The sequence below is a fragment of the Limulus polyphemus genome, unplaced genomic scaffold (assembly GCF_000517525.1).
Source record: "Limulus polyphemus unplaced genomic scaffold, Limulus_polyphemus-2.1.2 Scaffold2773, whole genome shotgun sequence".
NCBI lineage: Eukaryota > Metazoa > Arthropoda > Merostomata > Xiphosura > Limulidae > Limulus > Limulus polyphemus.
In genome coordinates this window covers 78,798-96,950 of record NW_013668383.1, presented here as the reverse complement: position 1 = coordinate 96,950, position 18,153 = coordinate 78,798, and the positions used below count along the sequence as shown (strand labels likewise).

General features: G+C 33.9%; 2 protein-coding genes across 3 annotated transcripts in view; both read left to right on the top strand.

Annotated features, from left to right (window-relative positions):
- Positions 1-1,524: 1,524 nt before the first annotated feature.
- LOC106467869 (alkaline phosphatase-like) overlaps positions 1,525-18,153 on the top strand; it is a 64,197-nt gene continuing 47,568 nt past the window's right edge. Inside the window, exons 1-2 of one of the 2 annotated variants that reach the window (XM_022396079.1) lie at positions 9,067-9,160; positions 9,536-9,599. The gene's annotated coding sequence lies outside the window, so the exon portion shown is untranslated. Of the gene's footprint in view, positions 1,597-9,066; positions 9,161-9,535; positions 9,600-18,153 lie in introns of those variants that run through there. The other variant, XM_022396078.1, reaches the window with a different exon arrangement.
- On the top strand, positions 1,590-5,867 carry LOC106467871 (tripartite motif-containing protein 2-like). Its single transcript, XM_013928251.2, has one exon. It carries the CDS (start codon positions 1,861-1,863, stop codon positions 3,433-3,435), a length of 1,575 nt encoding a protein of 524 aa, XP_013783705.1. The 5' UTR covers positions 1,590-1,860; the 3' UTR covers positions 3,436-5,867.

The following is an 18,153-nucleotide window of genomic DNA, read 5'->3' as shown; positions in this document are numbered from 1 at the left end:
TTGTACTCTGTGTATGTGGGAAAATTTAACCTACCACGTAACTGCAGAGAGCTTGGCATTGCAATAGCTGAGAAATGGGATACAATACTGATGTAAGGTTACTATTTATTAAAGAAATAAAATAGTAACATTATTACAGGAAATATTTGTATTATTGCACTGTATCTTAGCACTGTGACTGTAATTTTAAAAACTTGTTTTAAAGCTCATTTCAAGTAGAAATTGTTATAGGTAGTTGAATGTTTGTTCAAATTCAATGCAATTTTATTATTTATGTGATAATTGTTTGTCACAGATTTGAACAATAAAAAGTTCTCGTTACTTTAGAAAAGCAAAAAAAATGTTTGTACTGTTATAATAGGCAGACACTCCACTAAGGACAGTAGTAATTAAATTATTGTTTTTTGAAATAGTAATTGGTAAATTTTTTTTTTTTTTCCAACAAACACTAATTCTTGGTAATAATACGCCATTTTCTGTGTACATTAAATATAAACTGATACAAAAATTGTATAACAGATTTTTATTTGACTTAATCACAGTTAATACTCAATTTTAAACAAAAATAAACATGTTTTTTACATTATTGAAAAGCTCAGCTTTAATTGTTATGTGATCATGGTACAGTTCTTCGTCTACTTCTTAAATGTTCCCATTCTTAATCATTAATTATGCCTTAAATCATGCTTTGCGGTTCTTGAAAGTTTTCATATCAGAGTTGGTCTGGTGGTTAGAAAACTCAACTTGCAATCTGCAGCTCATGGGTTTGAATCCTATCACTGAACATGCTAGCCCTTTCAGTCATGGGGGTATCATAATGTGATGGTCAATTCTACTGTTCATTAGTAAAAAAAGTAGCCTAAGAGTTTAGAGTGGATGGTGTTGGCTAGCTGCCTTCTCTCTAGTCTATCACTTCAAAACTAAGAATGGCTAGTGCAGATAGCCCTTGAGTAGCTTAGCAAAAATTAAACAAACAAATAAACAAACTTTTCTTGTCACTGACATGTTGCCATTTCTGCCAAACCAAACAATATAACATGGAAGTAACAAAGATAAAGGGATTTATAAGCCATGTATAGGAAAACATTTGTAAATTAAAAAACTATAAGAAAGATGGTAGCCACTTAACATCTCGGAGAGGGGACTTGGCCATATTTCCACTTTCTGTAATTATTCTTTGTGACTGCTTTCCTGTATATGTATGCATGTATGTGTGTGTTTGTATTGACAGATGTGTTTACACACACACACACATTATTTTTAACTCTTTTTTTTTTTTTTTCACTAACATGTTTCTACCTATGACAGTTAATTTTCAAGTACACACAGAACAAAAAAGTTTTTGATATTTCATTACTTACTTGAAACTGGTAAACATTGGGAAGTTAGATGGGGAGTAAGTTGAGATAATCATGTTAATTAATGTTTTTGATAAAAGAAACTATTCTACTAAAACAAAAATATGGAACATGTTGCCAGATTTACAAAATGTAGTTTAAATCGCAATTTGTTTTTCTCTTTTTCAGGATAGGCAGTGATTTTTACCATGCTGTATTGTACATCATTGAAGCCTAATCATCTGGTTACAAGTCACTAGTAAGGAAATTGGTTGTTGATGAAATGTGAACTTGATGCTTTGAACAATAGCATTTATGAATGGTAACCCTATTAATAGATATTGCTTACTAGGAAGCAACACAGCTGTAACTTCAGATAACACTAAGAGTTCACTTCAAGAAAGCAGTAAATGGGTGAGGTATTCTAGATATTCCTCAAAATAAATCAAGAAAAAAACATTAATTACCACACACCTAAAATATTGAAATTTTGGCCTTCTATTTATTATCTGTTGCTACAAAAATGGCTGATGTAATATTGCAAAAGGCAAATATTTGTCTTAATAGATTAAACACTGCCACAGAAAATGTAAATAATGAATTAAGCAAGTTAGAAGAAAGTATGGAGAGGTCCTGTGAGATTGCAAATAATACTTTCTACGAACTTTTAAAGATTGTAGAAAATAGGAAACAAGATTTATTATCTACCATGAAAAAATATCAAGTTGAGAAAAAAAGCTCTCTCTTAGAGCAGTTGGCGACTATTAAGAGAGAAAAGCTTTCAGTGGATCAACAATGTCAAGGTCTTGATAATGAAGTTGAGGTTCGAAACATCTACAAAAAAATATGTCTAATAAATGAAAAGATTAATAATATGCCTGTTTTTGGTGAACCACGAGAGAATGGATTCATCACCTATGAATACGATCATAATAGAGCATTTGATGAGTTGCAAACTGCTTTGGGTACATTTGGTAAGGTTAGGACAAGCACAACTTTTCCTTCTTTGTGCACAGCTCAGGTGGAGGACATTTCAGTGCATCTGGAAGGGCAAACTCTTGTCACAGCTGTAGATTTCAAAGGGAATCCTCAGTCAGTTGGAGGAGACCCCTTAATAGTTGAAATTTTTCATGAGAATGGAGAAATAGTAAAAGCTACTGTTGTTGACAACAATAATGGGACATACACAATCAAATACAGGACAGAAAAGCCAGGTGTTTACAAACTTCACATAACTATTTTTGGTAGACCAATCAAGGACAGCCCTTTCAGGTTTGAAGCATTGCAAGACATCAACCCTGTAGTTTCCTTTGGCACCACGGGCTGTGAAGACAACCAGTTTCTGCAACCTTGTGCTGTTGCCATTGGTCCTGCTGGGCAGGTTTTTGTGCTTGATACAGGTAACAGCAGGATCAAAGTTCTTGGATCTGATTTGGAGTTTATTCATCACATTGTAGGAGTAGGACTGGAAGAATGTGGAGGTACTGGGATAGCAATAACACATGCCAATTCCATGCTAGTCATAAACTGGAAAACTAAATACATAACAGAGATGACATTTGATGGTGAATTTATAAGTCAATCCACTCATCCCGACTTTGTCGAACCTATGGGCATAGTAGTTAACAGTCAAGGAGAAATTCTTGTCCTCGATAACAACCTTAATTGTGTCTTTATTTTGGATGAATCGAGAAATCTGCTTCAAAGGATAGAGCTGACAGGGTTCAGCAATTCTAAATCCCAGGCTGTCAAGTTTGTGGCTGTGGGACCACAAGATGAAATACTTGTAGGAGAATCTTCAGTTTTAGTATTTGCCTCTTCAGGTGAGTTTCTCAAAGAAATCTATCCAGAAGGAAGGAATGGCGGTCATTTTGGAGGTCTTGTGTCCGATAGAGAAGGCAATCTCCTAGTATGTCGCTCAGAGAAAAACAAACATTATATCCAGATCTTCAACTTTGTCTCTGGTCATTTGTCATTTTGTATCAATAGTCCAAAAACAAAGTTGAAAAGGCCGGCTGGCCTGGCCATTTTGAAGAATAATGAGTTGGTGGTTGTAGACTTGGGAAATGACTGCATCAGGAAATATCGCTACAAGTAATTGCCACATATAATGCTTTTGTAAAGCAATATAATATAGACATATATATGTTTCTTTCTAGTTTTTTAACTGTAAAAGTGAGCTGTATGTGTGGTTTTAGTATTAAGCCATGTGTTATTTTTTGTTAGTAAATTACAATTGTTCATTGCATTGAGTAGAAGTTGGTTTGGAATTTCAAACTTTTTCTGTTAGATATATGTGAACTTTTAGTAAATGTAAGAAAACAATGCCTCTAGTTTTGCCCCCAGTGGCACAACGGTATGTCTGCGGACTTACAATGCTAGAATCCGTGTTTCAATACCTGTGGTGGGCAGAGCACAAATAACCCATTGTGTAGCTTTGTGCTTAATTGCAAACAAACAAACAAGCCTCGAGTTTCTAAATTATTCTACAAAAGCATAAGAAAGTACAGGTCTAACTTTTTTAATATGTAGTAGTGATGTAATATCTATGAACTTTTAGTTAATGTTAACTAGAAATAATATATGATGCATTTACCATTTGAATAGCAGTATAATGTAATTTCATGTAAGGAAAATTGAATATAATATTATTTCAAATTAAATTATGTGTGTTTATCAACAAAGAAAAGTTGAAAAATATATGCTGAATGTACTATTTTTCATTTTTGGCTGCTAGAGGTGGATATACAAAACCAATTATCAATGTGTTGAATATACTTTATGCACATTGATTTTGTAGTATAATGATAAGGAATTGTATAATTTTACTATGCCCATTGAAGCAGGATAAATATGTAACATGGAGTTTATGAAGCCAAAGCTTTTTCAAAATAACAAAGAAATATTTTTAAAAATCACACTTCATATGTTAGAGTTATGATAAGAGCAATGGTCAAATCATACTAATCAATTAGAGTAGTCCAGCAGTTAGCAGTTGGTATCGTTTACTTAGTTGCATTTCCTTGTCATTCATCTAAGTTAGTGGCCAAGTACACATTTTAGGACCTTGACTATGTTATAGATGTGACAGTTAAGTCCAAGTATTCAGTCTGACTAGAGGTGACAGTGGGTGGTGTTGAGTAGCTGCCTTTCCTCTTATCTATCAGTTCAAAATTAGGGAAGATTAGCACAGATACCCTCATGTAGCTTTGCTGACATCCAACAAACTAACCTTTGAGTCAGATGTACAACACTTTTGTGTTGATATCAAACCAGAAACTATAGTGTATCATTTCCTTTACAACTCAAAATCAGAAGTTTTGACAGTATTAAAGGTTAGCAAAAACCTTTAGCACCAGCAGTGAACTCATTGGTGGATCCAGGACTTTCAGAAAGGAGTGTGTGTGGAGGGACCTAAATGAATGGATATCAGAGAATGAGAGGTCACGCCCCCCCCCCAAGAAAAATTAATTTTTTAAATATCTCTAAGTCCAATTCCTATCACTCTGCAAATTAGCAATATGAAGTACAGATGAAAATAATTTCTGCTGCCATCGAGGACATCTGACTGTTAGAATCAGAATCTTGAAGTTATATAATGCAATGTTCACTGATTGGCTAGAGAGAAGGATGGAATGTTTAGTCATGCCAATGAAAAGAGCCTCTTCAAAGCCCTATTGAATGTTGTAAATTAGTCATAATATTTTGGAGGACAAGCTCTTTTATAGCTGTCTTCAATACTTTACACAATACATGGACCAGGCTCCCTTTCTTTACAGCAGTACGAACATAACATTTATTCCAGAAAACAATTAAATATATTATTTCTACCCCTGTTTTCTTTTTATTGTTTTACATTGAAAAACTTTATTAACAATACAGTCAACAACACCTTATGGAAACACCTTGTTGCATCATTTAAATCAAAAACTTTTTGTCAACATTCATGAAAACCTATCATAAAGTTAGCAACTGTCTTCATAGGCTTTTCTATAATAAACTCCATAAAATTTGACCCTTGCAATGGAATAATGTGCCATAATTTTAAGAGGCTTTAAAAACTGGTGATAGGTAAGGCTTATAAAAGTTGGCTTTAATAGTAACATCCAAAACTTTGTCATCAGTGTTAAAGTCGTGAAAAACTTGACAATAGCAGTAGTATAGCCCCCTAACACTGGGCAATAATGACAAAACAACTTCTAATGCTTCCCCTCCTAGTTAAACTCTAGCCATTGTAGTATTCACAACCCCTTTTAGTGTTTACAAATGCCAACATACTGGTCTTCCTAAAATATTGTCCTAACGAGCTAGCGTTATGGGACTACTTGATACCTCAAGCTACTGGTCAGCAAAACTTCTTAATAATTCTTAATTTCTTATTGCTAAATTACTAAAAGTTTAATCGGATTTTTAATGATTGTTGGAGTGGTTAAAACACTGTATCCCACATATTTGATTTTGCTAAGAAATTGATTTTTTTGTAACCACAGAATTACATCACACTTTAGTTGCAGAATTGTCGTTACCATTTCCATACTTAGTAATTGTTATTGCCAAATCCATATTCGATTAATATTTAATAATTCTTTATATAATTACTGTGTATTAATATACACCATGCATTACATATATAAATTATGCCTTTTTAATAAAAGCTATTTCCAGAATTAAATTTAATAAAATAGTAATGTTCAAATTAACAAAACCAAATTAATAATAAAAAGATTATAATGGATTCATATTTTCTATTTAACAGTAATACTTAGATGTTGCTGAACATCTAAATTGTAAAAGAAAATTCATTTTTGGAACTGTACAGTTGTATATGCAATTATACATTTTTAATAAATCAATATGTGCAACAGAAAATAAAACTTCAATTTTCAAACAAACTTTTCATAGGCAACAAATTTTTATAATACTATTTTAAAAATAAACAACAATTTTCCAAACTTTCTGGGTATCACACTATCTGCAGAACACAATGTGCATTTCAAAAGTTTGGGTTTTAAAAACATCAAAGTTAAGCTCTTCAGCACAATAGATTGATAATTACATTCACTTGCAAAAGAAAGTATTTTGCTATTAGTAATAATCTTGAAATGAACAAAAGAACACTCCCTGATCATAACATTTAAAAAGCATAGGTACGAGAGGCTTATTAACACTTGCACATTAAGCTATTTCTGTGAAAAAGAGGTTATCTTTTAGTAAGTTACCATTGGCATCAAGTATAAAGTTGGGTAATTAACTCGATAATCTATGGTAAGTATCATCATCATAATACAACTTTGCATATTCCAAACCAGGGCATTTGGACCAGACATCTATTTTTTGTTTACCATGTTTATCTCTCTATGTTAAGCATTGCTCCAAATGCTTTTGATAATATTGATAATGGTGCCAATGCATTATTCTTAATATTTCTAGGATTTATGAAAATGGTTGTAAACATAAGATTTCTCCGTATGCTGATGGTAAAAATTGACTAGCAAAGTCAATGATTTACTCTTGTGATCATTCTATAAGTGATTTAGAAAGATTCAAAAGTTAATTAAATTTTTTAAACACGTCAACATTTTATTGAAAAAAGATTTTTTAGGCTTGCAGTACTAAAATAAGGTCATTCAGAAACTGGAAAAAAAGTTTTTTTATTTAGGTGTTTGAGAGAATCAAGTTATGGATGTTCTATGAACTCACATATTCAATGTTCAAAGGAAAATTCTGAGCATAGAGTATTCCAAGAGGTCCTCTAACAGAAACACTGGTAAGAACAGTAGGATTAGGAGACATCTGCAAATTTGGCAGTTGTATTTTTTGAACAGTGTAGCCAACCTTTGGAAAAGATTTCCATCAGCTGTGGTAGATGCAATAGGATTGAAAGAGTTCAAGAGTGGTCTTGATGAGCACTTGGGAAATGAGGGCTGGATATAGGTAAATTGGTGTTTCACGAAGTGAATGGAACAGCCATGATGGGGCAAGGAACCTCTTGTTGTCCTTTAAACATTATTTACAGTGTTATTTCATTATCTTTTCCCCCCATTTTTTAAGTAATACTTGGTTATGACAACCATTTAGATCTGAAGTAATTTGAGTAATGCTACTTTCCTCTCCAAAGAACTGATAGCTATTATCTCACACCACTGCCAATTTTTTTTTTTTTTGTGTGTATGCACCAAGCTATGAACAAAACTCCAAACCCTATAAGCATCAAAGTGTACTGCATCAGTCTGTGATGCTATCACCATTAGACTATAGCTCTTTATCAGTATTAAGGCAGCACATCTTTCACTTGTTGATCTTATAAGTACTTCATGTATGACCAAAGGCTCATTCTTGATGAGGCAGAAGAGCAGAGGTTATTTGGAAGGGTGGGAGGGTCTGTGAAGAGGTGTATCTGTCTGAAATACATTTCTGGTAAATAAAATTTTAACTTCAGCAATGCTACTCAGATTTTCACAGAACTGACTCTTATATTGGGGGGGGGGGGGTAATTTTCAGTAGATACCCTACTCTTTCCAACCATTTATCCTTTCCAAAGGCTAATTCCATGCCTGCCAGTTTCGAAAGCCAGAAGGGCTCTTGAATTATTTTCACTTGCAGTATCTTATCTACCACTAGTTCCAAGGTCATCAAAAACTAGTTTTGAAAGATGAAATTAAATATATTTCTTTCTGATTTATAGGATATTGACTGAGATTTCTTGAGGTGTTTCAGGGTGGTTTTTCTATATCAAATTGTCAGAGATCCAACTAGAAGGAAAGGCTTTTTTAGATTTATTGTTAACCACTAATAGAGTATGGTTGCACTACAGTTGAAATGAGGGAACATTTGGAGGTTATTGTTAATTGTTTAGTTAGAATTGATGTTTTGATACATATTGAGATAAAAATAAATTGTAGTTCCTAATTTTCAGAAATCCAGGTTTGAGACTAGACACAAGATTTATACATTATTGAATTATTAAAAGGTGATTTTGGACAGACTTTAGAAATTTTAGAAAATGCTTTTAATTCAACATAGGCATGTTCCTAAAAAAGAAAAATGATAACAAGGAAGATTAAACGTAATTAGCATAATAAGGACAGAAAGGAGAAAATTGAGGATAAATGCCATAAGTTTAAGAAGTTTAGATTGGCAGATAGGTTTAAAAAACTATTGGATAGCTAGCGGTTAGTTAATAAAGACACTGGAAAATCCAAAAGGGCTCAAGAGAAACAGCTAACTGATAATGTTAAAACAAACAGCAAGGATTTTTTTAAGTATGTTAAAGTGTCAAGCTTATGTAAGCAAAATGTTAAAATAGGAATTGGACCCCAAAGGATGCTTATGGCAAGGTTGTTGTTAAAGATTATAAGATGGCTGAGCTTCTGTTTTAATGAAATAAGATATTAACAATATTCCTGACCTTGAGCAATTTTTGGAAAATTTTGGAATTGACTTGAATTATGGAGATGATAATCCCTTGGTGATAAATAGAAAGACTGGAAGATTAAAAACAGATAAATTACTAAATATGCTTCTGTGGAGACCCAGAAAGTATTTTGCTTTAAGAGTAAATGAAACAATTATTTTTATTTCTTGTCTTTGAAATGTGTATGTCATGCTGTGTGGTAGCCTACAGAGTGATATATCATAATTATTCTTGTGATTCATGGCATGATCATGTTCTTTGACAGTACAAATTGCAACATTAAGCATCCCTTATGTGATGTCATTTTACTGTCTACTGACTGACAGCACACTACTGTATAGTGGTGTGAGTGATTATAAAGGTTACCTCTCCAGGCAGTCCCCTCTGAAAGTAGAAGATTCTTTTACAGGTTCGTTTCCTACCTCTGCTTGCATGACATTAGAGATATCCGAAGTAGGATATACTTCCTCAATAGATGTATCATAGTTCTAACAATGATATCATGGTATTTACAGCTCCAGGAAAAATATGGGAAAATATAATTTTACTCTCCTGCTCCTGGAAAGACCCTTAAATTTCATTTCAGTGTTATAAAACTGAGAAAGATTAGAATAATGAAATGAAAATTGAGGAAGCTGCAAACAAGTAATGGATGAATATGAACCAGTATTTTAAACTTTTATTGACATTTCACCTTCCCTCATTGAAACTATATTAGTTGCTGTTTAATTGGAGAGTTGAAAGTTGACTTGTTTGGGGAAAATTAACTATTTTTTTGTTTCAGATTGTGTGAAATTCTTGTCAGTTTCAACACATTTATGATTTCTGGTTTGAGTGGATTAGTCAAGGTATGTGATAATCCATGTAATGTTATTTTTTCTTCTAATAGTCAGTTCTATTTTTAGTTAAGTATGTTTGTTGTACTTTACTGTGATTTATATAAAATATTTTTGTTGATCCTATTCTTTCACTTGTTGCAATAACAAATAAAAATTAAAAAAGGAAATGTATCGAGCACTGGCAAATTGATTTTAGAGTGTTGGATAGAGCTTCTGTAAGTTTTGTACCTGACAAGCACTGACAAATTGATTTTAGAGTGTTGGATAGAGCTTCTGTAAGTTTTGTACCTGACAAGCGCTGGCAAATTAATTGTAGAATGTTGTGTAGATCTCTGTAAAAGAGTTTTCTTTAATTCTTAACTACTAGGCTAAAGCTTGGGAGCATTTTTTTTTTTAAATAAAGACCCTTTCAACATTGTTCGCCATTAATTGGTCAATATCTAGCAGGTTCGAACTTTTTCTGTTTATTAACCTAAGAGACTGACAAAAAAATAACTGGTAATTAACTATGAATTGTTAAATTACTGATAAGTTTGAAACATCCTGCAAAACTGCTTAGTGGTCTGGGAAATTTTGTCACCCTGAAAGTGTAGGAATCATGGGATTGGGTACTTCAACATTTTTGTAATTTTTTTCTATTTTACTTTTGATGTTCCTATTGCACTGTATTCAAGTTTTTGAATCACATCATTGAGACAGGACTAGTTTTTGTTTGGTTTTCCCAAGTACCCACTGATTTGGCCAGTTTCATGACTGACTCACTGGTTATTTTAGATATATATGAAGGGTGGTTAAAGCTCCAGGAACATTTCCACTCATTTTTTTACTGGGCTACTCTCTTGAGAACCTTCCACTACAGGACTGCAATGTATTATTCCTCTTACTTGTTTATGCCACCACCTATGCTCCCATCATTAGCTTCACAGGTAAAAACATTATCCACTTAACCAACTTTTTCTTTTTATACATATTAAGGTACACCAAGGCAAAAAAGATGCTCTGCTGAGTAGAATGTCTTCTTTTTGAGTGCCATTTTGGTCCAGTCTTTATAAAAATGGTACTTTCCACTCATTCTCTCTCAAATATTTCTGGTTCTGGATTCTACTATAATTCTGTTTGATCACATCTGTAACACACATTTATATAATTTCCTGGTTCCGGCCTTCTTTTCAATGTAAAAATCTAATCACTGTATAACTCTTTGCTTACGGATGTATAGATCCAATTACTGCACACACTCTGGACACTTGTATAAATCTAATCACTGTATACCTCATTGTTTAGGGATGTATAGATACAATTACTGGACACCTGTATAAATCTAATCACTGTATACCTCTTTGTTTATGGGTGTATAGATCCAATTACTGGACACTTGTATAAATCTAATCACTGTATATCTCTGTTTATGAATGTGTAGATGTGATCACTGCACACGCTCTTGACACCTGTATAAATCTAATCACTGTATACCTCTTTGTTTAGGAATGTATAGATCTGATCACTGCACACACTCTGGACACCTGTGTAAATCTAATTACTGTATACCTCTTTGTTTAGGGATGTATAGATCTGATCACTGGACACACTCTGGACACTTGTGTAAATCTAATTACTGTATACCTCTTTGTTTAGGGATGTATAGATCTGATCACTTCACACACTTTGGACACCTGTATAAATCTAATCACTGTATACCTTTTTATTTATGGATGTATAGATCTGATCACTGCATGCACACTCATACACTTTGCTTATTAGAATGTTCAGCAAAATACTTTACACCTGTCTTCTTCAAACTTGTTTCTGTGTTCATTCATATTTTTCGATTTCTAGTCTACTCTCTAAGCTTGTCCAGATTATATTAAATTAGGTTTTATTTTATTTTAGGTGAATGAAAAGAGTAGCAGATGATAATGTAATTGTAATTGGGTTAAAGATCATTGTTTCAGAATTTTTTAGTTTTCATAATTAGGTTTTGTTTGCAGATTGTTTTATGCAAAACCACACATGAAACTACAAAAGGAAATTCAGGCTACACACATGTTTATATATCAAGACAAATTAAAGTATCACGTACTATGGAAAAAAATGTTAGTTTTATTATTTAGTTACAAATGTAGACTACAGATAGCAGCACAGAAAATGTTCTGTGCCACAGAAATACGAGATAAACATTTCATTTCTTTTATAAGATAGTTAAGTATGGTTTGTGTTTAGAAAACCAAATGTTTTATCTTTTCTGTTACATTAGATACTTAATTGAAAGTCTAATTGGGCAACTATGTATTAGAAACAAGAACTTTAGTCTATAACTGAGGATTTAACCTGACTTAACCTGATTTTGCTATTCCAAATACTTATTTTTGAATTTGCGTTAAATACAAAAACTCTCCAAATAGGCAGAAGACTGTACAGGAATATATGCATGCACAATTTTCCGAGATTCAAACTAAAAAAGATGTAGACTATCCAACAAAATTTTAAACTTTAAATGTTTAATTGACTTTGCAAAGCATTTTTTCATCAGATGACAAACTATTTCCACCAGTGGTATAAGAGTAGTAAGCCTATAAGTATAATTACGTGGACAATTTTTATCACCTCCATTAAAAAGAGGAGTAATATTAGCCAATTTCCAATCTTCTGGCACTTGCCCACTACTCAAAGACTTATGGGATAAGTATCATCTGACCCAGGAACCTATATCTCTTTACACTTCCCAGTTTTTTTCTTAAGCTAGAATTAATGTGATCATCGTTTTTTTAATATTGTTGCAATTAAGCAATGGTTCAGGATGAGGAATATTGCTTAAATAAATCTTCCTTTATTATCCGTCAAGGAAAGGCTCTACTTGCATTCTAGCATTTTCCTGACTCTTAATGTATTTAAAGAAGTCATTACTGTTATTTTTTACATTTTCAACCAGTCATTTTTTATATATCATTTTAAATGTTCTCACATCATGTTTGAACAACTCTTGATCTTCTCTAATCTTGTAAATCTTCTGTTACAGCAGTCAGTTTAAACTTCTTAAATTTATAATACTTTTCTTTTACTTCATTTTTCCTACTCTTTGTGACCAAACATGGCTTTTTATTTGCAGATATCATTTTATTATTTAATTTATTTTAATTTTTGTTTTGTCAGTATTTCCAGTTAATTCGGTTGATCCATTTACAAGAGAGTTTTTGTTGTTCCTTTTCAAACTTTCATCAGTCATGATTTCCATATGCAGTAAAACATCTAACATGATTGAGCAATGATTACTTGAACTCTACAATTTATATATTAGAAGTTATTAACAATAAATCTAAAATAGCATTTCGTAGTAGGCCTCCTGATTAATTGGTAAAGAAACCTATCCTGAACATTTTCTAAAAACATGTTTCCCTCATGATTTGACTCTTATAATTTCCTAACCTCTATGCCTAAAATAAAAATCACCCATAATTGTGCTCTCATTATCTGAAATCTTAACCTCACTGTAAGATTACTAATTTCATCAGTTTCATCTGGTGATTGTAACAAACTCCAACTAAAAGTTTCCCTTGTATCTACTAACAGAAGCCTAAATATATGGTGTCCCAAAAAAATTTACACATTTTAATGTGGACCAAAAAAGTACAAATTCTGATACTGTACATTACCTTTTCTCACATAAATACCTATTCTCGTTCAGTGCTGCCTTCTATATGCAAAAACTTTTATGCATGCCACAAGCCTTTTATCTCCCCTCCATTGAAATTGACTGATTACAAAGCATTTCTCATGCAAATAATCATGCATCAACCTTCCATCAATAAGTGTGTGACTACTCTCATGTTGCATGTGACTCCCTCTATTCAATTCTACCAAACTGTCACTTCTCATTTGGCAGTACTCATTTTCAGATGATTTTTCTTTTGGTGGTCTTCGTGTGAATTGTTTGTGATTTTAATAGTTTGCTTTCTGAAGTGGATTTCTTCATTACTTTTTCTTTACATTGAAGAAATCTTTTATTTTAACTAAATTTCCCAATCTTTTTTTTTTCTCACACTCAGCTATTTTACATCAGAACTCTTGTTTGATTTATGTATTTCAACAATGAATTTTGAGGTTAATGTTCCCACTTCGTTGTTATGCCTTTAGCACTGTTTTCACAGACTGCAGGTGGGGCAGACCTATCGTTGGATTTCTCTGCTGTTATCTGCTGTGAGATTGATCATTATATGGGTCAATCTCATTCCCCTGAACTTGCTACACTAATCCTCCTGAACAGGCCAAACCCATTCAGGCCGATGAAGATTTGATAGCCTTTTTACACCACCTTTACCTACCCTTCCTGCAGAATCAGTTAGGCCTAATATGGCATTTTTCAACATGATTTCTTAGGTATGTGATGTTTTATCCAATTCCCCATTTTTCTGTGATTTCTTATTATCTCCATGTTGTCTTCAGCTCTCGCTTTACACACATGGTTTCACTGTTGTTGGGATCTTCTGGGTCACAACGCGACCTTGTCCTGGGTTTGTTTGCCATCATCTTTCTTTTAGGGATTAATGTATGTCCCTTTTTTATTTGGTGATATGTTTTAGATCATGTATCTGAGACTTTGGAATCACAAGTGTAATCTGTGTGCTAACACATTACCCTTTCCTCTGTGGTAGCACATTTGTCACAGTTGGAGCCACGACCAGCCCCTATTCCTTTCCCATCCTGGTCCTTATCTACCCTTCCCTGTTCCTTCTTCCAGGGGTTTCTAATCTTGTCATTTTATTCATTGTTGTTGGAGATGTCATCAATAGTACCTGCGACTAACCAGTGGGTTCTGGTCCAGTGAGAGCTTGACTGTATGATTTTGTTACCCTTTGGTGATCTTTCCATACAGATCCATGAGTTATTGGGTTTTTATCAGAGGGACTTGTCCTACTATTTCTTTCCCCACCACCTTTGTCTAAGGTAACCTTTTCCTTCCCCATGACTCAGGATCCGGCTACTAAACAGCCAGTGTCTGTTCAAGATGGTACAAGATTTTTTGTCTCAACAGGCCATTGCATCTGTTCATCATCTTTCTCCAGGCTGTTTGTTGTCCTCACGACAAACTGGAGACTGGTGTCCTGTACTAGGTTTGTCCTGCCTCAATCTAATTTTCAATCTGCTACATTTTACCTAGGAGTCATTTCTCATGCTTAGATGAGCTTTTTCTCTAGGTTTATAGATGACCAAGAGGAATTTTGCGAATGCTTATTTGCATATCCTGATATCTCATCACTCGCAACCCTCTCTTCAGTTTGTTCTCCACTGGGTGGTTTATTTGTTTTGCGCACTGCCCTTCAGACTTGGTTTGGCCCTGTATGTTTTGTCAGGCAATCAGAGTATTCGTTCGTTACTTACATGCTCTCGGGTTGCACTTTCCTCTCTCTGGGTACTATTAGCTCCTTCCAACCAGGAGTCCACCTATTACCCTTATCAGTTGTTTCTGGAAGTGGCTATAGTGGGCTGGTTAATCAAGTTGGAGAAGTCCTTACTGTGACCTATCCAATATCTTGTCCACCTCAGTTGGGCCCACCCTTCTCCTCTTCAACCTCGTTCAGTGGGTTTTCAGTTGTATTACAGTTTGTGAAGTTCTATCGCTTTTGGGGATGTGATCTTCCATTGTAGCCCTTATCCCCTTAGGTCAGGCTCATATGTGGACTCTTTTATGAGCTCTTCATGATCAGTGGAATCTTGCAATGGATCCTTTGTCAGCTGTTATTACCCTTGTTGATGATTTACACTGGTGGTTAGACACGATCAGTATGTTGGCGGGTGACCCGCTTACTCCTCCTCATCAAGATTTACACATTTCATGGATGTATCCCTTCGAGGATGCGGGGCTTGGGTTGATAAACAGGAAGATTTGTGGTTTTGGTGTGCAGCTGAGAGGTCTTACCAACATCCTGGAACTTCTCACTGTAAGTCGTGTTTTGGTTCATTTTCTCCATCTGGACAGAAATCATCTGGAAGTGATCCATTCTAACTTTTCTTCAGTGGTTGTTTATCACCAGGGCGGCACCTGTACTCAATCCCTTTTTTTGGGCCTACATGCTCGATATTATATCATTGCTTTTCCTCTTGTCATTGATTGGATTCCAGTGGCATTGACTTCAGTGGGGTACTCCTCACATTGAGGCATTTGCTACATCTCCTACCCACAAATTGCCTTGGTTTTGGTCTCCAGTCCCTTGTCTTCTTGCTCTGGCTATCAATGTTTTCAGCCAGAATTACCCCAACACATTTGTATATCCTCTCCTTCTTCACCGGGTGGTTTTGATCCTTCTTGATATTCCATGTTCAGTCCTTCTGTTAGCTCCTTCCTGGCTGTTTCAGCTGTGGTTTCTGTGGCTTCCTTCTTTGTTACCTCTTCCTCTGACTCCTTCCCTTCTTTGCCACCCTCAGTCACCGGTGTTTCGTTTGGACCTTCCTGTCCTCCATCTTCATGCCTCCCGTACTTTGTTCCAGGTATCTTCTCATCCAATTCAACACCTTACTTTTTCATTGGAGTTTCATCTTCATTGTCCTTTGGAGGTACTTCTTATATCAGGCATATGGACTACCCATGATATGTTCATCTCTCACTATTTGCATCAGATCTTGGTTTTTTCTTCTTCTTTGGATTATCGTCTTCCACCTGTAGCAATTCTTCAGAATTCAGTGACATTTTGACTGGGTAAGTTATTTTTTCTTTTCATCGGTTCATTTTCCTTTTGCTGTTGCTCATTGTTTGGATCCTGCTCTGTGGTGAGTAGTGCCTGACCAAGTATTATTTAGTAGATCAAATCGTCACTGTAAGGCCATGTTGACTTGCATATTATATTTCCATGGCCATGCAATGCACACTGCAGAGATGGGATGTTACACAAGATCACTTTTAGGTTTATTCTCATGATGGAATTTTAACAAAAACTGTTGTGTTCATTTATCCTGTCATATTGTGCCTTTTGTCTGTCAAGTAATATATTTAATCTTTTATACTTTTAATGCACAGTATTTCCATACATCTACTTCTTTATGCCCATTATCACTGTCTCCACAAAAAAAATTTAAATCAAGATAATATTTTATCCAGTTAACAGGTACTTTGCATTTTTTGCCCATTATTGAAGAGTTGTACTTGTTATTATTAAGGAAATAATTATCCAGATATTAAATCAAACATTTTATTAATGCCAGTTGATCCTTTACCTACTGCACTACTACATTGAACCAATATCTACGTTTTTTTCCTTCTTTCTCAGTCTCTTAAATGTACCTGTGCTTTTTTCTTAATCTTCTGTTGTTGTTTCCTTTCTCTCATTTCTCTGTTCTAATCCAGTTGTTATTATTTTGCAGCAGAGTTGTAGATATTAACTACATTACATAACCTACAGAACACCAAAACTTAACTTTTTCACTCCATACGGTTTTGTAAAGATAAAAGATTGACTGTGGCATCTATAATGGGAACACATAACTATATTGCTATATTCATTGTTAAATCAAAATAAGAATTCACATTTTTCTAACAGACAAATTACTTTACCTTTGTTGATTCCAGCTCTGTGATTTCACTAGGGAAAAATTTTGGCTTGCTAACTTTTCTGATATTATTTGAAGAGGTGTGGATTTACTCATTTAGTGTATCTGGATTTTCAGAATACATCTGACAAGGTCCACATAAAAAGTCTAACACAAAAACACTAGCTTAGTAATAGTATTAGTAGGCTAACCTTCTAATTCTAAAGACTAAACCATTAAATGTAATTATACTGACTGAGTAGTTACCAGTCGCACCCAATGCTCACGTGTCTCCATTCGTATTACTATAGCAAAATAACAGTAGGCCTAAACTTAATAAAGTACTAATGTGATGGTTACATCATTCGTTTTAGGGCGTAGCAAATGTACCGCTAGTAGTAATATTAATGACGTTACTCCATAAGATACTACGGCTTGTGAAGCATTAGTAGTAAAGTTATACAGGAGAACGTTTTTAATCTAACATTTATCTTTCAAATAATTTGCCTCTCCTCCAATTATACGTCGAACTAATTGAATATGTAACAAAGAAAGTACAATGAATATTTATTTACGTATTTTTAACTAAAATGATCACAAAATTAAAAAATATATTTTTATAACTGTAACACTCACCGCATAAATGTTTTCTGCTGTCCAGGTCGATAGAATCTATACTGTGCACGATTACGAGTTCCCTCTAACGTTACGTTAAGTATAAACAGACATGTTAAAAAAATCTGTCAGTAATTAAATAAAAACTTTGTATACGTTTCAGCAAAGTGTATCACAGATCGTTAAAAAGAGTGTTAGACAATATCGTTACATAATATTTCTTGAGTTTCTTTACATGCTTACTATTCTGAGGGAAACGTAAATTAATAATGTTACCAATATCCTTAGTTATCACAATTTGTTACAGTTTAAGTTAATCATATAACTAATTGAAATTCGATGACGAGGAACCCACTTTGAAACTAATAATGGTTGGAGACGGCTTGAATGGGTAACGAAGAAAATCTTTAATATAAGGTTAACATGACAA

Excerpts from the sequence above, each read along its gene's own strand:
- LOC106467871 (XM_013928251.2), top strand. The coding sequence starts at position 1,861 with ATGGCTGATGTAATATTGCAAAAGGCAAATATTTGTCTTAATAGATTA.